This window comes from Siniperca chuatsi, linkage group LG22 (assembly GCF_020085105.1).
Source record: "Siniperca chuatsi isolate FFG_IHB_CAS linkage group LG22, ASM2008510v1, whole genome shotgun sequence".
NCBI classification, from domain to species: domain Eukaryota; kingdom Metazoa; phylum Chordata; class Actinopteri; order Centrarchiformes; family Sinipercidae; genus Siniperca; species Siniperca chuatsi.
Window position 1 is genome coordinate 263,495 of NC_058063.1, and position 25,369 is coordinate 288,863.

General features: G+C 40.6%; 1 protein-coding gene across 1 annotated transcript in view; it reads right to left on the reverse strand.

Moving 5' to 3' along the window:
- The window catches only part of serpine1 (serpin peptidase inhibitor, clade E (nexin, plasminogen activator inhibitor type 1), member 1), a 29,084-nt gene extending 7,882 nt beyond the window's left edge, over nt 1-21,202 (reverse strand). The window contains exon 1 of the mRNA XM_044184782.1: nt 21,155-21,202. Coding sequence (XP_044040717.1) covers nt 21,155-21,187 — 33 coding nt within the window. The 5' untranslated portion in view covers nt 21,188-21,202. The remainder of the gene's footprint in view (nt 1-21,154) is intronic.
- Between the last annotated feature and the right edge of the window lie 4,167 nt (nt 21,203-25,369).

The following is a 25,369-nucleotide window of genomic DNA, read 5'->3' on the forward strand; positions in this document are numbered from 1 at the left end:
CATATGGAAAGTCACTTAACCGTTTTCCCTTGTCTCATTCAAACATACACACATCACTCTGGTATGTGCAAGAAGGACAGTGTCCTCAGAGGAGACGGTGCAGTTATGTTTTTTATTTATGACAGCTAATTGCTGCACCATCATACTATCTGTGTTTCCCCTGAAGAAAATATCTAGAAGCCTGTAGAGGAAATGGCTGTAATGTTTTCTTATGTTTCGTTTTTGTGATCTTGACACAACCCAAACTCTTGTGATCACTAGTTAAAAATGTTAGATGTTAGCCTAAGGTTCATTAAACACTTTGGTCAAGAGAAATATTTTTAGTACTGAGTACAGCTACACCACTCAGGCATCATGTCATTGATGGAATTTATCATAAATGATTGATATTAAGACAAATTATCTAAAACCAGTTCCTAAAAGGTATCAGGCACAATATGATCTTATTTTTTATTATTATTTTTATTTTATTTATTTCACCTATGGGGGTTAAAAAACTGGGGTGCTCAAACAGCTATAGTCCTGGCACCTGTCATAACATTTGATGTGGACATTCATAATCTCCAGAGGATGATTCTTTCATTCAATGCCACAATCAGGCTAAAATAGCCACTTGACCAACACTTTGGCCCCAGTATGAATCCTAATGTTTTTGGTGACCCTTTGTTCAGTGCCACCATCAGGCAAAATGTCCACTTTCACACAAGAAATGGCAGAATCGAATAGGCAGGTTGCCAGGAAATGTACTGTGCACTACATGTGCTCTTTGCTAGTGCCACCCTCGAACTAAAATTGCAAGTTTGCACACAGTGATGCTTACAAGAAGGTGAGCTTGTTTTATTTATTTTTTTAAGGATTATTTATTACTTTATTGTATAGTGACAGCTGTAGAGACAGACAGGAAAGGTGGGGAGAGAGAGAGAGAGAGAGAGAGAGAGAGAGAGAGAGAGAATGACATGCAGCAAAGGGCCCCAGGTTGGAATCAAACCAGGGCCACTACGGTAAGGACTCAGCCTTAATGGTACATGCTCTACCAGGTGAGCTTGTTATATTTTTAATGATATTTTCTTGATCATTTTTACCACCAAGCACAGCAGTTCATGTTACTTAGCACGGCTTTAACATTAGCTTATCTTTCATACAGTCACTCTCTCGACTCACTTTGGGGGGTGACACATCAAAACACTTCCAGCATTCCTCATCCCACTACTCACCATGCATCTGGTAGACAGGACAGAGAATGTGAATTAACACACTTTTTCCAAGTCTATCTGGAATGAGGTTTTGCAGACTCACAAAAATCCTAATTAAAGCCACTTTTTCTCTTAGAAGTTAAAAAGCAAAGCCAATAAGAATCTGAATCTGAATCTGACACAACTTAGCTGCCTCAGCTATGGAGTGTTTGATGTTTTTGTTTCTACTTCAGTGAAAAAAGGACAAACTACTGTATCCAGAAGGTGTTTCGGCATGGCAAATACTAAGCCATAAAGGGAGGAAAGAAAGGGTGAAATTTCAGGGCTGGGTCACCCAAATTACAAACATGTTATCTCCCTTCCCTCTAGTGGTACAGTATCTATCCATGCAAATAGTTTTGGTTTTATTTGTCCAGGTTGAGATATCAGCCCCTGAGATTTCTTCCTCCACCCAATACAACTGAGGTGAATTAAATTTAGTTTGTGATATTCACAGAACACAATGTGAACTTTCATTGGCACTTCTTTCTACCAAAGAAATAGTCCACTCGGCAGACCTAATCTACATTGCTATGACTGGCTCGTGGGCCACAATAAAGCAGGGAGAAGCACACCAAACTTACCAATAACAAACTTAAACTTAAAGTAGCTTATAATAATAAGTGCAATTAGGTGTGAAAGTCAGTATCAGTGATGTATGAAAGTGTATGAATGCAGTGGTAAATATGAGTCACGTGTTGCAAGTGTAAAAGAAGAACAATGCAAAAAAAGGGATCAGAGCATGGTGAGTAGCGAAGAGATCGGCACACTGGCGTCTGGGCAGGTGGGCTTAAATAACTAAGGAACACTAGCCAGGTGTTCCCAAGTAATGGCATCTCAGCTCCACCCAGCCAAGGACCTGCAACACACACAAACACTACATAGGACCAAGGCAAAGGGTGGTGGGGCCGTCCCAACATCTACAGGTGTTCAAGAGAGGTGTTCTAACTAAATGTCCCTCACACAAGTATTTACTTATTGATATGTAACAAAAATGTACTATAATGGTGGTTGAGTGGTTTAAGGGCTTAAAAATGCTTCACACCCTTTCACACTTGCCTCGTTTGGTCCGGACTTCCGCTTTGATCCAAAAATTACAGGTATGAAGCCTTCCCCGGACCACAGTTCGGCTGTTTGGTCCGAACCATGGTCCGGGGAAGGCTTCATACCTGTAATTTTTTTTTTCTGTCCGACAAAAAGAGGTGGTCTCGGTCCAGATCAAATTGAACCATGGTTTAGTTCATTTCTAGTGTGAAATTATTATTTTTTTTGGATGGTTCGGACTTTCAGGAATTACAGGAAGTTCTGGCAGGCTATCGTCTGAGCCGAAAAAGGAAAAACACCACAACAAAACAAAGCTGCGGTAACACATGGGGAGAGGAGGAGACCACATTATTAATTAGAATTATTATTGTAGATACCATGAAATGAATCTGTTCATTCATTTTTCTCCATTCAGTCAAACTGCGATAGAAGGCTACCTGCTAAATTGACAACACTCGCAACGTCAGACGCACACCTGTCTACAAACCAGTCAATTGCAAATATAAGGAGACGCAGCTCACGTAGGTATGCAAAATAGATAGATTCTTTAGTGTGCTTACATAATTGCAATGTGAAACCAAAACTAACCACATTAATTGTATAGAATGTAACAAAAACGCAAACCTTGGTTCGGACTTTCAGGTGTGAAAAGGCCTTAAGACTTGGTTGGGTATTGTGCCAGCTAATTGAACCATACTAAAGCCATCCTCCTCATTCATTTTAAAGAGACTACTGTGTTGATGCATTGGGGGTCCTGTCACAGAGGGTTCCAGCAAACAAACACACGGTCATCTGGCAAAAATGTTGAAACCTGGCTCAACTTTTACTGCAACGGTGTTGTAGTCAGTCATGCCGGAAAACAAGGAATGCCAGGGAACAGGACCCAAATGCAGACGAGCAAGCAAAGCTGGTGATGATCAATATTTATTAAGAGACTGGTGCTGGAACAGCTGCGACCTATGGTCAGACCCCTCCTAGACCCCCTTCAGTTCGCCTACCAGCCCCGGCTGGGAGTTGAGGACGCCATCATCTTCCTGCTGAACCGCATCTACACCCACCTGGACAAGCCAGCAAGTACCGTGAGGATCATGTTTTTTGACTCCTCCAGTGCTTTCAACACCACCTGGCCAGCCCTGCTGGGTGAGAAGCTGGCAGCAATGCAGGTGGATGGACACGAGGGGGGTCGTGTCCTGGATTGTTGACTGGCAGACCACAGCATGTGCGTCTGCAGCACTGCGTGCAGCACTGCGTGTCGGACAGCGTGGTCAGCAACACTGGTCCCTCAGGGGACTGTCCTCTCTCCCTTCCTCTTCACCATCTACACCATAGACTTCAGCTATCACACAGAGTCCTGCCACCTTGAGAAGTTTTCTGATGACTCTGCTGTGGTGGAATGTATCAGCGGTGGAGATGAGACTGAGCACAGGGCTGTGGTGGGTAACTTTGTCTCATGGTGTGAGCAGAACCATCTGTAGCTCAATGCAACAAAGTCAAAGGAGCTGGTTGTAGATCTACAAAGGTCCAAGACACCAGTGACCCCGGTTTCCAACCAGGGCGTCAGTGTGGACATTGTAGAGGATTACAAGTACCTGGGAGTACACCTGGACAATAAACTGGACTGGGCTAAGAACACTCAAGCTCTTTACAGGAAGGGCCAGAGCCGCCTCTATTTTCTGAGGAGGCCGAGGTCCTTCAACATCTGCCGGACAATGCTCAGGATGTTTTATGAGTCTGTGGTGTCCAGTGCTATCCTGTATGCTGTTGCATGCTGGGGCAGCAGGCTAAAGGTAGCGGACGCTAACAGGCTCAACAAACTGATCCGTAAGGCCAGTGACATTGTGGGGGTGGAGCTGGATTCTCTGTCGGTGGTGTCAGAGAGGAGGATGCTGGCCAAACTACATGCCATTTTGGACAATGTCTCCCACCCACTCCACGACGTGCTGGTTAAACAAAGAAGTACCTTCAGTGAAAGACTCATCCCCCCAAAATGCACCACAGAGCGCCACAGGAAGTCATTCCTGCCTGTGGCCATCAAACTCTTTAACTCCTCCCTCTATGTGTCAGTCTATATGACCCTAAGTCACTAAACTGGACATTGGATCATTAACATCACAGCAATACGTGATACTCCTGTGCAATATACTCTGTTTTCAGTTTAATATTCCCTGTTTATTGATATATATTAATACCTGACTACTAATATGACTGCTGTGCAATATCCACTGTCTGTGTAACGACCAATTTGACACTGAACAAAGGAAAAACTCCACTTAGGTAGGGGAGAAAACAAGACACAGGTGCAACTAATTTGGGCGGGGGCCCTATATATGAAGTCATTAATGAAGAAATTCTCTTTAATACCCTGCAAATAAACCCTTAGGGTAAAAAAAATACTTTTGTCAAAGAAAATTGACACTGCTGCCTCTTTGGCTAGGTGAAATCATCTCAATGTCTGCAAGAAACAAAGATGTTAAGGATGATGAAAACAGGGTTTGTTCATTTGGCCTAAGAGAACTCCTATGTTCAGAGATTTTTCTGAAACTGCATAGTTAATAAAATACCAAAGAAAAAGACAAACCCAGGCTATAAACTGAGATGACAAGGTTTACAAACTAGACTGCCCTGATGTCATTGTCTTCTGCCTTATATCTTTCTTCATGCCAAGACAACTGCATCTGTGAGGGCCATTTATAGGGCCATTTATACTGTCTTGTACTTTGCACTTGCCTTGTTTCTTAAACTCTAATGGTTTTAGTTCTGTGTCTTGGTGGCTGTGTTTGAGTGTTGTTGCACTTTAATTGCCTTGTTAAATCGCATAATACAGCTACTTTATTATCAAGCTTAAGAAGCTGCAGTTACCACTAATAACTTGGAAATGTGAGTGGGTGAACAAACACAACCTCACAAAGAGTGATAGGGCAATGACCTCATGAGTTATTTATGGAGACTTTTGTTTTGTCACTGTTGTTACTGCATGTCATTCTGCTGTTTGTTTAGACAATGTTGCCTAAAATATACAGATGTATCAACACATCGTTTTACTGTAACTTGGCATAACCCCCACTACCCTTGAGAATTTGGTACATTCCACATGAGGTTGTAAATGGAAATTCGGGTTGTACCACCCACACAGTTCTCTGTTGGGGCTTCAGGAACATGGGAATCAACTGTTGCCAAGACAACATCACACACACAGACTTGGTAGTCATTACCAAGGGGTAAAGCAGTAGCTGTTACCTGACTTGTGAAATATATAATAGCAATATATAAAAACAATATGAGAAATAAGAATGTCACATTTTGCTATCAGCAACGAGTCATTTACCTCCAAACGCCCAGAAATTCCATTGTGTTAGACAGTGGCAGGAAAACGATCTATACTCAACTAAAACTATATATATCTATTAATATCTATTTGATAAATAATTTGTCATGTAAACAATTTCTGAATATTTTCCATTTTTACTCGGTACTACTGTCTAATAAGGCATCCTTTATAAAGAATTTCTACATTGTAACTAATAACTTTCACGTTTTTCTGACAAGAACTAGGAAAAGAGATCACATTTCTCCAATATCAGTTTCTCTGCACTGGCTCCCTGTAAAATCCAGAATAGAATTTAAAATCCTTCTCCTCACCTACAAAGCTCTTAATGGTCAGGCACCATCTTATCTTAAAGATCTTATAATACCTTATTATCCGACTAGAACACTGTGTTCCCAGGATGCAGGGTTACTTGTGGGTCCTAGAGTCTCCAAAAGTAGAAACGGAGCCAGAGCCTTCGGTTATCAAGCTCCTCTCCTGTGGAATCAGGTCCCATTGTGGGTTCAGGAGGCAGACACCATCTCCACATTTAAGAGTAGGCTTAAGACTTTCCTCTTTGATAAAGCTTATAGTTAGGGCTGGCTTGGGTGAGTCCTGAACCATCTCTTAGTTATGCTGCTATAGGCCTAGACTGCCGGGAGACTTCACATGATGCGCCTCTTTCCTCTCTGCTTCTCTCCCTCTCCATCTGTATGCATTTTTATCCCAATAATAATAGGGTAAGATTTGAATCAGATTCAAACTTAGGCATCCCATCAATATAATTTAATTTGGCATGTGTGGTCTAGGTTTAGCAGCACTAAATTACTCGTATTGCCAGACCTAATGTCAATGATCTACATTATAAACATTACACAAGGTGACACCATATCCCTCTGCTTTGTCAGTGAATTTACTACTTGAAATGTGTATGAATTGAAATGTGTTATGTAAATAAAGTTGCCTTGCCTTCAATGCAATTCATGCAACACTTAATATTAGAAAACTTTTTAACTTTGCCCAGCTGATGCGACACCAGCGTACACCATGATAGTAATCAAGTGGATCCACTATCCCACTGTGAGTCACAGACAATTTGTGACTAGAGTCGTAACGTTACTGGTACACTAATCACAAAGGGGGGTGGATTTAGGGCAGGCAGTGAAATTTGGGCACAATGATGAACGTCTCTCACCAAGTATGACTCAGTTCCCATTGTTAGTACCAAAGACCTGTTAAAAAGAATCATACCATTCACGAACGTTAACATCACTACAAAGTTCTACCCCTCCCCCAACAGGAGCTGTTCTCAACTTCATGTTCACGAGGGAGGGAGATGTAGGATAGACAGAAGATCAAAAAGAGATTATATTCGCATGAAATAAGAAACAAGCAAACACCACAGCATGGTGCCAGGAACAGCAAGAGGACACAGGGTTGGTAACAGACCGATTTCACCCAGCTGCCACTAGCTGTCCCTGCAGCAGGCAGTAGCTCTGTTTTCTCCCAGCCCTGGCAGCTTTCTGTGCAGCTTCTCCCAATCCCGGTCACACACAACGACTGCTGATGGCTTTTTCCCCCTGCTAAATGTGTGTGTAGGGCTGCCAACTTCCACTGATAGAAATACCGAACGGCCACAGATAGATAGTGGTGGGGTTGTTTTGTTGAAGCACAGACACACAAGCCTGTTTCCTGGCAAGACCTTCAAAATAAAAGTCTAAATCAGAAAAACAGTCCATATCTGTAGAAAAACACCAGGAGACGTCTTAAAAATGTCTTCTCTTTTTTTTATTGTGATATAATTTTCATAATAACATTAAAATTTTCAAACTACATTTGATGCAGATTTGAATATTTATTAGATTATATAATGTCGTGGATGGTTAACTGTGAACTCTATTTAGCCAGTGTTAGTTAGTTAGTTAGTTAGTCAGTTAGTTAGTTAGTTAGGAACTTTATTGTCTAGACTATGGAAAATTGATTTTGGTTAAAAACAGAGGAGGACAGACATCGAGAACATATGCACAGGATATTTCCTCCTCTGCTGCACAGATTTTGACAAGTATTTTTTATATTTGTATTTTGTGACTTTCCAACTTTTTGGAAGTACAATATTAAATCAATGTAGTACCCATTTAAAGTACCTCTTTGAACAAGGACTAACAGTTTTATACATTTTAGAATATGGACCAACATACTGAACTGAAACACTTTCAAATGTTTCTTGTGACTCTTTCAGACAATTTCTTAAGCAAAAACATTAAGTGAAATCTCAAGTGGAAAAACTTTGGTTTACAGGCAGTTTTAGTGATAAAATACAGCTGAAGTGCTTTGAACCCGTTTTCATGTGAAAGTGGTTCTTATTTATTCCAAAATGACCCTTTTTTCATCAGATAGTGGACTGTGTTGGCTCAACCAACGACATTTCTTTTTAAAGTCAGTAAAGTCAAAGATGCTTAAAAAACCAAACATGTCATGTTTTGGCACCAAATTGTTACATTGTAAAGACACTGCATGATGAAGTACATCAGTCTCAGTGTTTTATGGCTCCATGGGACACAAAATATATTATATATCTTGTGCACATGAATGTTGTGAACGGGTCAACTTTGATAGCGTCAAAGAGCTAGTGGAGGATTACATGCAAAACTCTGAGGAGGGCGTCATTGAAACCCCTAGCACAGCATTCACTCCGACCATACAGAAGTAAAAAGGATTTTCACACAATACAGACACCACAGGAACATGAGCATCATGATGCTGCCGCAAAATGTTTTTCATCAAGGTAAACATAGTCGTACCATCAGTTTGAACAGTAATTACCTGGTGCTGTTTAAAAACCCTCGACGGTAGCGGGGGATGGCCGCCCACCATTGAGTGTGGTTCTGTCCAAGGTTTCTGCCCTCTTAAAGGAAGTTTTTCCTTGCCACTGTCACCAAATGCTTGCTCATGGTGGGATTTGTTGGGTCTCTGTAATTAAAATTATAAAGAGTACGGTCTAGACCTGCTTTATAGGAAAAGCGCAATGAGATAACTTATGTTATGAATTGGCGCTATATAAATAAAATTGAATTGAAATTGAATTGAATCTTCGCTGCCTGGTGAAAAGTTTCTTCCTGCTATTTGCTGGTACTGTTTCCTGTCATTTCCAGTGGGTTTTTCATCACCCGAAGTCACTTGTGACTTTGCAGTGCTGGTTAGGCAGAGTCAGAGTCTTAGGCAGAGTCTTCTCTCCCTCTCCATCTGTATGGAGAGGGAGAGAAGACTCTGCCTAACACTCTTTTTAACAGGTCTTTGGTACTAACAATGGGAACTGAGTCATACTTGGTGAGAGACGTTCATCATTGTGCCCAAATTTCACTGCCTGCCCTAAATCCACCCCCCTTTGTGATTAGTGTACCAGTAACGTTACGACTCTAGTCACAAATTGTCTGTGACTCACAGTGGGATAGTGGATCCACTTGATTACTATCATGGTGTACGCTGGTGTCGCATCAGCTGGGCAAAGTTAAAAAGTTTTCTAATATTAAGTGTTGCATGAATTGCATTGAAGGCAAGGCAACTTTATTTACATAACACATTTCAATTCATACACATTTCAAGTAGTAAATTCACTGACAAAGCAGAGGGATATGGTGTCACCTTGTGTAATGTTTATAATGTAGATCATTGACATTAGGTCTGGCAATACGAGTAATTTAGTGCTGCTAAACCTAGACCACACATGCCAAATTAAATTATATTGATGGGATGCCTAAGTTTGAATCTGATTCAAATCTTACCCTATTATTATTGGGATAAAAATGCATACAGATGGAGAGGGAGAGAAGCAGAGAGGAAAGAGGCGCATCATGTGAAGTCTCCCGGCAGTCTAGGCCTATAGCAGCATAACTAAGAGATGGTTCAGGACTCACCCAAGCCAGCCCTAACTATAAGCTTTATCAAAGAGGAAAGTCTTAAGCCTACTCTTAAATGCAGAGATGGTGTCTGCCTCCCAAACCCAAAATGGGACCTGATTCCACAGGAGAGGAGCTTGATAACTGAAGGCTCTGGCTCCCATTCTACTTCTTGAGACTCTAGGACCCACAAGTAACCGTGCATCCCAGGAGAGCAGTGTTCTAGTCGGATAATATGGTATTATGAGATCTTTAAAATACAATGGTGTCAGACCATTAAGAGCTTTGTAGGAGAAGGATTCTAAATTCTATTCTAAATTTTAGAGGGAGCCAGTGCAGAGAAGCTAATATTGGAGAGATATGATCTCTTTTCCTAGTTTTTGACAGTACACGTGCCGCAGCATTCTGGATCAACTGGAGAGTCTTAAGGGACTTATTCGGGCAGCCGGATAAAAAGGAATTGCAGTAGTCCAGCCTAGAAGTAACAAATGCATTCACTAATTTTTGGCATCATTTGGAGACAGAGTGTGCTTGATTTTTGCAATATTACATAGGTGAAAAAAGGCAGTCCTTGAAGTTTGTTTCATGTGGGAGTTAAAGGACAAATCCTGATCAAAGATAACTCAGAGGTTCCTTACGGTGCTGCTGGAGGCCAGGGCAATGCCACCTAGAGTAACTATATCTTTAGATAATTTGTTTCAGAGGTGTTTGGGACCAAGTACAATAACTTCAGCTTTGTCAGAGTTTAATATCAGAAAGTTGCTGGTCATCTAGGTCTTTATGTCCTTAAGGCATGCCTGAAGTTTAGTTAACTGGTTAGTTTCATCTGGCTTGATTGATAGATATAATTGGGTATCATCTGCATAGCAATGAAAGTTTATGGAGTGCTTCCTAATAATACTGCCTAGAGGAAGCATGTATAAGGGGAATATAATCCGTCCAAGCACAGAACCTTGTGGAACCCTGTGACTAACTTTGGAGTGCACGGAGGACTCCCCGTTAACATGTACAAACTGAGATCGATCTGATAGATAGGATTTAAACCAGCTTAGTGCGGTTCCTTTAATGCCAATTACATGTTCCAGTCTCTGTAATAGGATCTAGGATGTGATGGTCAATGGTGTTGAACTATGATCTAACAAGACAAGTCCATTGTCCGATGCAATTAAAAGGTAATTTGTAATTTTCACCAGTGCTGTCTCTGTGCTATGATCCACTCTAAACCATGACTGAAAATCCTCAAATAAACTATTGTTATTTAGAAAGTCACACAACTGGCAACTGCTTTCTCAAGGATCTTAGAAAGATCCTTTCTAAGATCTGGGTCCTTTCTAAAACCCCAGGATCAAGAGTGGGCTTTTTAAGAAGGATTGTGGTACATAGCCTGTTAATAAAGACAGATTGATCATATCCAGTAAAGAAGTGCTAATTAAGGGTAAAACATCTTTCAGCAGCCTAGTTGGAATGGGGTCTAAGAGACAGGTTAATGGCTTAGATGAATTAATCGTCAAAGTCAGCTGAAGAAGGTTGACAGGAGCAAAGCAGCCAAAACACACATAAGGCTCTACAGCTGTTTCCAAGGTTCCTGCGTTTGAAGACAAGTTGGCACCGGTTAAAGGCAGGACTTGATGAATTTTTCTCTAATAGTTAAAATTTTATCAATAAAGAAGCTCATGAAGTCGTTGCTACTGAGAGCTATAGGAATACATGGTTCAATAGAGCTGTGATTCTCTGTCAGCCTGGCTACAGTGCTGAAAAGAAACCTGGGGTTGTTTTTATTTTCCTCTATTAATGATGAGTAGTAAGCTGCTCTAGCATTACAGAGGGCCTTCCTATATGTTTTGAGCCAATTGAATCTAATAATGTACTAAGGCTAAGATTTTCAACGTTCACATGAATATTGATATCACCTACAATAACCACTTTATCTGTTTTAAGGACTAAACTTGATAAAAACTCTGAGAATTCAGATAAAAACTCAGAATAAGGACCAGGAGCGAGGTAGACTATAACAAATAGAATTGGCTGTTGTATTTTCCAGGTTGGGTGTGAAAGACTAAGAACAAGGCTTTCGATTGAGTTATAATTTAGTTTAGGTTTAGGGTTGATTAATAGGCTTGAGTCGAAGATGGCTGCAACTCCACCTCCTCGGCCGGTGCCTCAAGGAATAGGAGTATTAATATGACTGGGTGGAGTGGATTCATTTAGGCTAACATATTCTTCATGACCCAGCCAGGTTAAGGCAAAATAAGTCAATATGATACTCTGATATTAAATCATTCACTAGTACAGCTTTAGATGACAGAGATCTGATGTTTAAGAGTCCACATTTAATTCGCCTATTGTTGTGCTATTTCAGCATTTTTGTTTAGGTTTTTATTTATAACTCGTCATCTGTTAAATTAAGATTTTATTAATTTAAGTGGTCGGGGGGCAGACACCGTCACTAAAGAGTTTTGGGTGGGTAACTGCTCTGGAAGCACAGAGAAGCGTGTAGGACTGCAACTCTGCGTCCTGGTCTGAACTCTTTGTTGTCATGGTTTTGGTCCACTGATAAACTTTCTGGATTTCTGGATATGAGAGCTGCTCCATCCAAAGTGGGATGAATGCCGTCTCTCCTAATCAGACCAGGTCTTTCCCAAAAAGTCAGTCAATTATCTACAAAGCCCACATCGTTTGCTGGACACTACCTCGACAGCCAGCGGCGGAATAAAGACATGCGGCTTAACATGTCATCACTGGTCAGGTTTGGCAGGGGCCCAGAGAAAACTACAGAGTCCGACATTGTCTTTGCATATTCTCAAAATAGAGCTGCCAATAATCAGAGTTGTTTTCCCAGCAGGTGCGTCGCTGAGTGGGGAGAACTTGTTAGAAACGTGAACAGGTTGGTGGTGAACCGTGGGCTTCTGCTTAGGGCTATGCTTCCTTTGGACAGTCACCCAGCCTCCCTGGTTTCCCGGCTGCTCGGGAGCTGCCAGGAGACGGCTAACACGAGCTACCTCTGGTTGATCCGCAACGGCTACTGGGGGCTGGCTAACTACAGCAGCTAATGATTGAGTTCCCATGGTGCGGAACCGCGTTTCCAATTCACTAAGCCTCGCCTCCAATGCTACAAATAAACTACATTTATTACATGTACAATTATCACTAAAGGAGGCAGAGGAATAGCTAAACATTTGACACACCAAGCAATAGAGAGCAGGAGAGTGAAAGGGAGAGAGAGAAGCCATCACTAGCTGCTAAGCTAAAAAACGGTAGCTAGCAAAACTGAATAGCGTGTAAACTGTTAGCGAGAAAGTCGTTAAAAGAAGGAGAGAGCTATTAGTGCTTGAGCAGAACTAGTGTAAGTTTATAGCAGATAGTTAATCACTATAATGAACAATCGAACGAAATTAACTGTAATGAGCTAGAGTAGCAGAAATACGCTACTAGTGAAACACAAACACCCGGGACCGGAAATTACACAATACGCTTACCGCAGATACCGAAGATAAGATGAACTACGAGTCAAAGGAGAAAAGTGGGAAGACACACAGCAAGCAGCTGCAAATAAAGAATAAAAAGAAGTTAACAAACAATGACAACGGGCCCAAGAAGTGAATGCCCAGGTTATGCTAGTGCTGATGCAAGACACACCAACAGGTAAACAGCCACTGGCCTACTACTGCACTAAGTTAGACAACATTGAGTCGGATCTGCCACCTTGTTATCAGAGATTCGAAGCAGCAGTTTTTGCTTTTCAAAAAGCCTCCTCATTAACTATGGGATGCCCAATGCTCACAAGCTCTCAATTTGTTCTGACCCAAGCTAGAAAGACATGTTATGAGGTAATATTTTCAGCACCTGAATTTACAATCCAACATTGTAGCACAGTGAATCCGGCAACCCGGATGGTGCTGCCTCCAGATGGAGCGCCACATAACTGTTCAAGAAACAAACAACTTTATGTAAGCATGTGAGGACATGCATAATCAGCCAATCATGGCAAATCTCACGCTGTTTACAGATGGTTCCTGCTTTAGAGATGCTACAGGCAACCATGAAGGTTATGCCATTGTACAATTAAATAAAGATAACACCTAAACAGAAATTCAGACAACCAAGGTTGTTCAACCATGTTCTGCACAGCTTGCAGAAATTAAAGCTTTAATAGCTGTGTCTAAAATTTGCACAGGGAAAGCATCTTAATGTGTATAAAGACTCAGCATCCGCTGAATAGAGAGACTTCCTAAGGGCATACCAGTTACACATGGAGAAGCAGTCTCCGCACTGTCAGATGCAATAAACCTCCCAGCAGCGGTTGCCATTATCGAGTTTCCAGCACATCAAAAAACAGACACTTTAACACCCAAAGGGAATAATTTAGCAGATGAGAGAGTGTTGCGCCAAGCCAGGATCAAGGAGGTGGAGCGACGCAATCACAAGCGATAGAAGATTAGGAGACGGAGACACTACCATCAGCTCCAGCTCCTTGCCAGGCCTGACTCCTATTAACAACTCCGCACAACCCTTCCGCAGCCACAGTGAGTAGTGAACGGGACCATACAATGAACATTCACAATCGCAGGTGCATAACACATCTCACACTGGATATACTGGATATGCTGGACAATACTGGACACACTGGACATTATGCTTGTTCCAAGAAGCGCCATGGACACACTGTTAAGACCAACACTGGACACTAAATACAAGACAATCAAATACATTAGAGAGTACACCAGATGTCGTTGTGAATTCACCTTACATTTAAAAAGCATTTATGGTGTTCTGTGATTTGGTACTAACCCCATTAGTATACATGTTCAATACCCTAGTTTGCTCAAGTAAGATTAGCAAAACAGCCCACTGTATACTTATTTATTACTTAAATAATGATTAAACTCACAATGCATGTCTTATTATTATAAGTGTTTGATTTGGTTTTATGCTTATGGCTTTAAATACAGGATCCATGTTGCCAAAGAGAATATAGATGCACATGTTTGAACCTGTTTATGCAGCACATTGTCCTGGCGGTGTTGTGGTCATGGGGCAGCCTGTTGCTGACTCGGGGTGCAGACCTTGGCGATGACTCGAAAGGATAGTGGAGGTTGGGACTGGCAAGTGGGGGGAATGTCGTGGATGATTTCATTAAACGAACTATGTGTTATGAATCAGCCTGTGCACTTAGTATAGTGATTAACACCAATTTTGTTGTGATATATATCACAGTATGGAATAATTGACATGTATTAGGACATATAAAGTGTGAAGAAATTAAATATGTTAAGAAGATATAAAGGTGTGAAGATATTAAAATTAAAAAATATAGTCGAATCACCTTAAGACAGAAGAGATCAGGTTTTCTCCCGTCTCCGTTAAAATAAGATCATGGAAAGTTTTCGGTACTTTCCAGAGCCCAGTTAGTTCGCTACCAGTACCGAATTCGGGTTTATCGCTTGTGAAAGAATAAACTCTGTTGCACTGAACTGAGTTATTGGGAAAGTGTTGGAAAAGAAGCCAGTCTCATTCTTTGGCCCAGGCCTGGGCTTCTGTGATCCGACAACATCTGTACAGAACCAATTTTTGGGGGGTTACACATGGGTCGGGGTGAAAACTCCTTCTCCACCCATACGGTTGTTTGCATCTGTTTTTTTTCTTTTATTGCAGGTTTTTCTTTTGTTGCAGGAGCCAACAGATTTAACACCGCCCAGTCTGTTGATGTGAGTGTTGCTTTGACAATGCTTCCTCCAACTGGTAAAAACAATGATTAAATAATCATAGTTTTTCAACTATAATGCAAATGCATTATAGTTGAACACATACCCCCTGACACCACCCGCTTCTAATGTCCATACTTCCTGAAGGGTGTCAGCTGGAGGTGTCTGAATACAACACCCGTTTCTTGGGTGCTCCCCCTGGTGTCAAGTCTTGGTAGCTCGTCACAGGCGTCTCGCTGATAACCCACAAGTCGGCAGACTAAAACACGTTGTCCTTTTATTTTAATGTATTATTTTCTCTTCTCTCATTGGTTCTGGCTAACTCCACTTTCTCTTCTCTTATTGGCTCACAGTAGCGCCACCCACATCCTCTCATTGGTTCTGGCTAACTCCACCCCTCTTCTCTCATTGGCTTGGACAGAGGAGGGGGGTGTCAAAGGTCACCATCCATCATTTTTTGGCACAAAGTGTGCATATAATTTATAATGCGCAATATAATTTAATGATCTGTTATGGCCACATTTTAGACCAAGAGGTGGGTTTATGTTCAATAAAAAAATACATGTATTTGGAAAAATGCATTACATATTGATTTCTAATGCCACCTTTAGATATTTCTATTCAATGCTTTACTCGTGCCACAATAATGTAACATTTTTTTGTTAAAATATCTTTATTTGGGGGCTTTTTCAAGCAAATATTGATATATGTGATTGTCTGTGATTAAATCAGCATATATGCCACCCCATGAATATTTCTCTAGATCCGCCCCTGCGTGCCAGTTCTTTTGCACCAGCCACAATTATGGAATTGTGGAGGTTTACCATATTCTGATAGACTGGAGACTTGACTTGGACTTGCCACAAAGGAGAAAGAAAATTGTTTTAAAATAGCTTGCTAGCAAGTTTATATCATGTAAAAAAAAATCAGACTGCAGTTGGAATTGTTGGAAGCTTTTAATTTTTTTGTTAATTTAGAGGCTATCTAGAGGCTAGCTCATTGTGCTTCCAGTCTTTGTACTGAGTTAGGCTAAACACGCCCTGGACCAATTTCTGTACTGGACGCACACAGATAATCATCCATCAAGACAGCAAACAATAACTGCAAAGACAGAACTCTGTTGTTTGTCATGTGGTCTAATGCTGTAACCTGTAGTTTCCATGTTATTTGTAAAACATCTAATAGTTAGTAAGAAGACAGCAATATGATAGTTTACTGTTGACACAAATCAAAACCAGTTCAGTGCTGGGCCTCACCTAGCCTCACCATGTGTGAGGGACAAAAGACAGGCTTACCTAGAAAAGCCAAAGCCTTCATTAAGAGGCTTGGCTTAGAAACAAAGAACAGACAATAGCAAGATCGCCGCTGAGCCCCTCTCCCTACCGACGTCGGCCGCTGTTTTCCTTTGCTGCCCCGGTTGGATCTGGTTTCGTAAACGTCTGTGCATGCCCCCCCAGTTGCCTGTGGTTATTGCATGTACATGTTGTGATAATAGCTGGTTGCTACGGTCAGTGCTTGGATCTCACCCTTCACTGTTCCCCCTTTTAATGTAAGATAAATATCAACATTTTTAGGTGGACAGCCACCTTTGAGACAGTTTTCACATTTGGTTATTGGTCCCTGATCCCAGGGTGGTGCCACGTAATTATTAATCTATATTAATAATTTTGATAATATTAATAATTGTATTAATATTTACAAATATCTTTGAGATTTCTGCTAATAACCAAACCTGCCCTACCTGAATCCTAACATCAGACTGGTGATGAGACACTTGTCATGTATTTTTTGTGTTTCGGTGTATATTTTCACATTTAACTGACAGGGACCTCTAGTGGCCTTGTGAAATGTCAGAAGCAAAGGTGAAAGTAGCGCGTAATTACCACCAAACTTTCTAGGGTCAGGGTGGATGGATGGTTTGTCAAAGAAAGTGACTTTGACACAGATGATTGCTGTTGTTTCCTGATTTCCCACCAACGGTCATTGTTGTTTATTGTGTGACTAGAAAGGTTTGTTTTAAACCAAAATCTTTCCCTAACCAACTAGTTTTTGTGCCTTACCAAACCACAACCATAGTACTGGCATATAAGGAAACAGTCCTTGTTTTGGAAGGCACTGCTCCTGCTGATAGGGGTGTCAGATCAGAAAATGCTAGTATGGGTCATTTTTAAAAGCAAGGAAAAACAACATATTTTGTTCATTGGTTCGCATGACTTGGTTTTCTTTTTTTACAATTTAAATCATATTTATAGGACACAAAATACTGACTATTGCCGGCATCAGTACCTCCGTAAGGTTTGAAGCCACAGACAGCATGGAAGATGTTCTGACATGTTCCTTTGCAAGGTACTAGTTTCTAGAACAAACAGAAACAGCCCTGGTTTTGTCAGGTTTTGTCATGTCACATCAGATAACAGCAGATGCTTCATAGGATTGAAACCAGGAAGTGAATCAAGGGGTAGAGATAGTCACACTTCCTGACTCCCCAGCACAGACTGTGAATAAAGGTTGTCTTATTTGTCTTGGACATTTTTAGGACTGTGGTATGTTGGAAAAATCAAGACAGATTGAATAGAATTGCACTGAGGGAGATCCAGTCAAGCATCATAAGCTTCATGTTCTGACAGGTTTATTTGGCTGCTTACTTTGTTTCATACTATCATTCACTTTCTTCAAAATATACTATATGATGTTTCCACCCAGTGTACAAACTATTATTTGGCTGCTGAATGGGGTGTCCAAAAACAAAAAATTGAGAACTTGAAGTTCAAACGCAGAGGGTAAAACATTGTAGTGTGATATACAAACAATGATGGAAAGGAGTGAGATAAATATGTAGTGAGATAAATATGTATTTGTAACTGCTACATTGACACATATGCAAACGGAGTGCATCTGATCAGAACACGTTGTCACACCTAAATTTGTCTTGACAGTGCTTGAGGGAACAGAGAGCTGGAGAGTCCAAAACAGAGCAGTCATATTAGATGTGTCGCGGTTTTATATAACCCTGCTCTGCTGGAGTAGCCTCCACAAAAAACGCATGGTCTGCAGTCAGTCATTAGATAGGATCATTTATCTCCAATTTCTTGAACCCTGTGGACAACTATATCAACTAGGCACTAAAATGAAGTCTGATTCTCCAAACACATTGTTTATTTTACACCTCAAATGTATTCAGAAACTGTATTTGATGAAGAGTTTATAATTGATGTGCTTCAAGACAAGATTGATCAGAATCAGGAATCAGAAATACTTTATTGATCCCCATAGGGAAACTCTTTGTTACAGTAGCTTGCCTTTATGTCAGTGCACACAGGAGAAAGTACTAGAAAACGATATGATACACTATAAACACTATAAACAGGTCAGAAAATAAATAAGTATCATGTCGGTATAAGTATAAGATAAACTAAGTGTCGAGTACCAAGTGGGTTTACTGGTTGATGATGAAGTACAGTATAAAATACAGTGTCACCATATATGTAATAAGTAATAATAATAATAAGTGGAGGTGCATGTACTGTCAAGAGTAATAGAGGTATATGATATCAATACAATAAATAAGAAAAACTAACATGGGAAAACTAATATTGCATGGGAGTAGTACACAGAATATTGCACAATTGTTATCAATTATGGCGGAGAAGTAATGCTCAATGTCCAGTTTAGTGACCTAGGGTCATACAGACTAACCCTTAGAGGGAGGAGTTAAAGAGTTTGATGGCCACAGGCAGGAATGACTTCCTGTGGCGCTCTGTGGTGCTTTTTGGTGGGATGAGTCTTCCGCTGAAGGCGCTCCTTTGCTTGACCAGCACGTCATGGAGCGGGTGGGAGACACTGTCCAAGATGGCGTGTAGTTTGGCCAGCATCCTCCTCTCTGACACCACTGCCAGAGAGTCCAGCTCCACCCCCACAATGTCACAGGCCTTACGGATCAGTTTATTGAGTCTGTTTGCGTCCGCTACCCTCAGCCTGCTGCCCCAGCATGCAACAGCATACAGGATAACACTGACCACCACAGACTCATAAAACATCTTCAGCATTGTCCGGCAGATGTTGAAGGACCTCAGCCTCCTCAGAAAATAGAGGCGGCTCTGGCCCTTCCTGTAAACAGCCTGAGTGTTCTTAGCCCAGTCCAGTTTGTTATCTAAGTGAACTCCCAGGAACTTGTAGTCCTCCACAATGTCCACACTGACCCCATGGATGGAAACTGGGGTCACTGGTGCCTTGGCCCTCCGTAGATCCACAACCAGCTCCTTAGACTTTGTCGCATTGAGCTGCAGATGGTTCTGCTCACACCATGAGACAAAGTTCCTCACCACAGCCCTGTACTTAGTCTCATCTCCACCGCTGATACATCCCACCACAGCAGAGTCATCAGAAAGCTTCTGAAGGTCGCAGGACTCTGTGTGGTGGCTGAAGTCTGTGGTGTAGATGGTGAAGAGGAAGGGAGAGAGGACAGTCCCCTGAGGGGCCCCAGTGTTGCTGACCACGCTGTCTGACACACAGTGCTGCAGGCGCACATGCTGTGGTCTGCCAGTCAGGTAGTCCACAACCTGTCGTCGGTCTGGAGAGGGCCGTTAGCCTGATGGGGAGGGGGGAGCAGAGTACTCAGAGGAGCTTGAGGGCCGACAGCAGCTGAGTTAGAGGGGGGATGAGCAGGAGCCGGTGTGTCGAATCTGTTAAAGAACAGATTAAGTTCGTTGGCCCTGTCCAAGTTGCCTTCAACTCCTCTGCTGCCAGTCGATCTGAAGCCACTGATGGTCTTCATGCCGCTCCAGACCTCCCTCATGTTGTTCTGCTGGAGTTTCCGCTCCAGCTTCCTCCTGTACTTCTCCTTGGCTTCCCTGATTTTCACCTTCAGGTCAGCCTGGATAGCCCTCACCTCCTCCCTATTACCATCAGTAAAGGCCCTCCTCTTGGCATTCAGAATGTCCTTGATGTCCTTTGTAACCCACGGTTTGTTATTTGGGTAACAATGGACCATCTTGGTTGGAACATTGCAGTCCACACAGAAGTTAATGTAGCCAGTGATGCACTCATGATCTCAACACAACAGCAGTTTGTTATTGTAGTTCAGCTATCAACAAATTGACTTATATCTCCAAAGGAAAATAGTCATTATAAAAAATGTTCCTATGTAAAGGATAAAAGGAAGTAAAAGTGGGGGCTCTGTTGTTGAAGACAACACAAACATGAAGGGAAAGGCTGCTGTGACTAAATGCATCATCTCACACTAAAAGAATTTATCAAAACAACACACTCATTCTTGATAAGCGACACATGATTTCCATGACCAAGAATGACCTGAGCACACTGTAGCATTATTCATGCTGCTGAGTAAACCTCAACAGCCCACTGTGTGGCAAGATTTTCCAAGACAATTATGATTTCAGTAAATAATGAAAATCAAGTTTATAACTTAATGAAACTACAAACAATATTCAGATTATTAATTGATATGTAATCAAAAACAAATTCTCAAAAAATAAACTAAAGTGATATTAAAATCAAAATCAACTTGTCCAAAATTAAACTAAATTTATTGAAATTAAATAAACAATCCTTTGATTTTTGTTTTTCTTTCTTTAGTAGGCCTAAAGGTTCTGTCCTTGATTCTAAAAATATTAGTGTACAACAGCACAGCAATAATCCCCCACATGGCGGAATAGTATATGGCCCCTGAAATGATTTGATGAACATTTTTAGGGCACATAAGATAGCATTTAGATTGTGTTTGAATCACAAACTATATTATAATTGATTAAAGGGTTGACACTCTTCTGGGGAAAACTGGAACTTCATGCCATATTTACAGTTTGATTTTAAATTAATTACACAATTGAATCATAATATTATATTTATCTTATTGTTGTTCTTTCATATTTGTTAGATTATATGTTAATATATTTAAGTAGGGTAACAATTCCACTTAAAAGTACAATATCTTTGTAAAAAATAAAACAAACATACAGAATCGTTTGATCCAGGGTTGTTTCTGGACATTTTGGTGCCCTAGGTGAGACATCCACTGGCACCACTGAAGGGATTGATCTTTTCATTAGAATATTTTATGACAGTTATAATTATTTTATCATTATTTTTCATATATATTATTTTAAATGTAGCTCACCTTTACTGTGTCATGTCGTCAACATCATCTGTCACACTTTAGACCTGCATCAAAATTAGTGAAGCATGTTAGATACTGTATGTTTACAGCTGAACAGCTCTACATTAAGAGAATATAACATGCTTGTTTCCTATAATATATTTTTATAGTGTCCTAGAGTATTCTCTATAATATCCAGAGACAGAGGATGTCAGTGTGGAACTGTTGTGGCAGAAAGGTCTGGACAGGATTCAGATTCAAATTCAGATTTTATGTACTCTACTCTCATCATGGTATGGAGTACAAAACAGCAGTACAAAGGTAAAAAACCAGAATAGATCTTTAGCACAAACTAAGTTAATGCATGTCTCTAATATGGAGACATGCATTAAGCCACTTTGCAATTGTCTGCAGAGTTTTCATTTACAGATTTTGCACTCCACTTTGTTCACATTTATTGTAACAAATATTTTGCCACACAGATGGACTGTATGCTGTCATTTTAGCATGAAAAGTAACTGGAAGAAACTACTGCAGCTGAAAAGTTGATCCGGTTATATTGCTATAATCACGTCATTTCAAGGTTTAGTATTTAGCTATGACTGTTGCATGGTAGCATTACTGAGGTTTGGAGAATGCCTCTCTCTTTTAGTATATACAGTAGTTTTCAGTTCTCAAACACACAAATATATACAGACGCACAAGTGCACACAGGTTAAAAATCACAGATTCCCACAGGTATTTTTCCCCAGGAAAAGGGATCAGGTATTGGCATACATTAACATGGCAATATGTCAATAGCTGGTATTCAACTCTGGTTGACATTATTATCAGCTGTAAATAGTTTCTCAGTTTAATCTATAGTATTACTTTGATCTGTGTTCTTGAAAAACAGAATTCATGTTGAATAACACACTGTACGTTATGGCTTAAATTCCAAGCTCCCCTTCTATTCTCTGTTTAATACTACTGTGCAATATACAGTTTAAAATTCCCTATTTATTGATATTTATTCATACTTCTATTACTGCTGTGCAATATCCACCATCTCATAATCATCTTAATAAGCTACACTTAACTTGACAGTACTCATTATTGCACTATTACTTATTACTTATATTATTACATTGTATTATTATACTGTACATACTTATCAACCTATCAAACTCTAAATCCACATGGTACTTACACTTATTTTAGCTTTTATACTTACTACTATAACCATTTTGTACTTAATTTCTTACCTGTATTATAGTGTATTATATTTTGATTTGCTTAGTACTCTATTCCTGTGTGCATTGACATGACAGTGAGCAGCTGTAAGAAAAGAGTTTCCCCTGGGGATCAATAAAGTATTTCTGATTCTGAATGCTGATGAGTTGGTCCTGACCAGTTACCCTGCTGACAGTATACAGTAAATCAAGTCAATGCCTAGACTATCTCATGTGCTGGATGCCATGTCAGGACACAGGAAACCAGACAAAACAGAAACTAAGTCAAGCAACTCTTAACTACTGATAAATAAAGTCAGTATGATCTATGAAACAATGTTTCACTTATATATGACTTCTGTCACCTAGTGGCACAACACAACCTATCTACTCAAGACACATGTTATTGTGCCTTCATAGTTTTATTTATATATATTCCAAGCCTACAATATTAACTTAAACTGGCTTTGTTACATAATCTCTCCATTGCTCTGAGCATATTTATGCTGAGAGTGTTCAGTGTGTAAGAAACAGGATGTACTGTACAGTATGATCTCTGATGGTGAACCACAAAGTAGGAGATTAAAGGGGAAAAGGAATGGAAAACTGTACTGTTTGGCCTGTGTTTACCTGCAAGTGGTTAGAGTGAGTAAGTGGGTGAGGTTATGGTGAACCAGACCGAAGGTACAGACAGAGGATTGGTACTCTGCATTCATGAAAATACTTGCATAACACACAAATGCAACAAGTCTGGAACACTTCACATACCTGCTCTCCAACACTGTAACAAGCAACCAGATCCTACAGTGATTTCACAAATAACACACACTGGACTCTTGGTATCTTGGCACCAGTCTGGCCTGGATCTTGCCTGGATCAACTCAGTGTTTCCTTGGGTGGCCTGGTGTATTCATAAAACAGCATCACAGAAAAGAAATGAATAGGCATTGAAAATTGGTATTACCTGTGTATATTGAAAGATCAGTTGTTGGTATTCCTGTCAACCTTAGCTTTTTTAGACAGCAGGTGCAAACAATCTCCCCCTGATACCAGTGAATCCAGGGAATGGACAATGAGATGGTGAAATCTTATAAGTACCTGGGTGTTCACCTGAACAATAAACTGGACTGGACTGACAATACAAATGCACTATTTAAGAAAGGTCAGAGCAGACACTATCTGCTGAGGAGACTCAGGTCTTTTGGAATGCAGGGGACACTCCTGAGAACCTTTTTTGACTCTGTGGTGGCATCAGCCATCTTCTATGGAGTGGTCTGCTGGGGCAGCAGCATCTCGACTGCTGACAGGGAGAGACTTAACAGGCTGGTTAAGGCCAGCTCTGTCCTGAGGTGCCCCCTCAATCCAGTGGAAGTAGTGGGAGAAAGGAGAATGATGGCTTAGCTATCATCTCTGACAGAGAACATGTAGCACCCCAGGACACTCTGACAGCACTGGGCAGCTCCTTCAGTGACAGGCTGCTTCACCCTCAGTGTGTGAAGGAGAGATATCGCAGGTCCTTCCTTCCTGCTGCTATCAGACTTTATAATCAACACTGCTCGCAGTAGACCATGCACACTTATGTGCAATAATATGAACTCAACCATTGAGTCTGTTTACTTCCATATTTATTATATCTTGCTATTTTTTTAAAAATGCAAATTTTCCCGTTGTGGGACGAATGAAGGATTATCTTATCTTAAACATTTCCAGGAACCTTTTCTGAACTCTGAACTCTGTCTTCCGGGTTCTTCAGAAGATGTAGAACGCATACACAAATGTGCTAAAGGAAGTTTTTGAGTTGAGTAGCTGAGTTTAGTTCCTGGGTCTCCTTAGATCCTTGGATTATAAATTATTCTGATGTTGCTTGACAAAAACAAAAAACCATCTTGTTGTTTCTGAAGTTTTCAGTTAAGGTAAGATGGACTTTGTAATGAGCATTTTCTTGTCAAGCTGCAATTTCCAAAGTCAAGTATGAACCTTCAAGTTCAAAATTCACATGTACATCTTCACATGTGCCTTGTGGAGGTTTGTTCAGGAAGTACTCTAACCTAAACAACAAAACAGGTCACATGTCATTCGCTTCCACAACGACCCAAATTATCATTTTATTATCTGGTGCCCCTCATTTTTCAGTTTCTTCCAAATCTGTTACAAATGACACATCGCAAAAATTATTCCTAAGCATTTTCTGATCTGCCAACTATATGGTTAAGGTCTGGTTAGGTTTAGACAACTACAACTACTTGGTCAGAGAAAGATGGTGACCATGGTTAAAATAAACTGTGTTGACTGTTGGTAGGACCAGTGTTGACTTTCGGTTTGAGACAATACGCCCAAAGATCCACCCTAACCTCCTGCCTAACAAGTCTTGTAATCCTGTAACAACATCACAATATATCATTCTTTGCTTCTAAGAAACAGCCAGTACTCACATGACCACCAGAGGTTGCTTGTCAGGTAAACATAGGTTGATTTGAGTTCTTGACCCACAGACCAATGCTGTTGTTTTTCTGGTGACAAGGTTGCTGTTTGGTACATGTCTTTGCCTTTTCTCTGCTCACTGTTAGCTATCCTACAAAGCAGAAATGCTTTAAATATGTATTAATTCTTTAGCTTTTAAGCCACACTAGCAGTGTTTTACAGTAGGCTTTAGGCAGTGTCAGTTGGTCAGTCTACCATTTTTGTCCAGACTGAAATATTCTGACAAATATTGGATGGACTGCCATGAATTTTGTACAGGCATTTATGTTCCCCTCAGGATTAATTGTAATAACTTTGATGATCCTGTGACTTTTCATCTAGCACCACCATCAGGTCAAAATGTGTCCAATGCTTTGGTTATGACCAAATACCTGCAAAACTAAT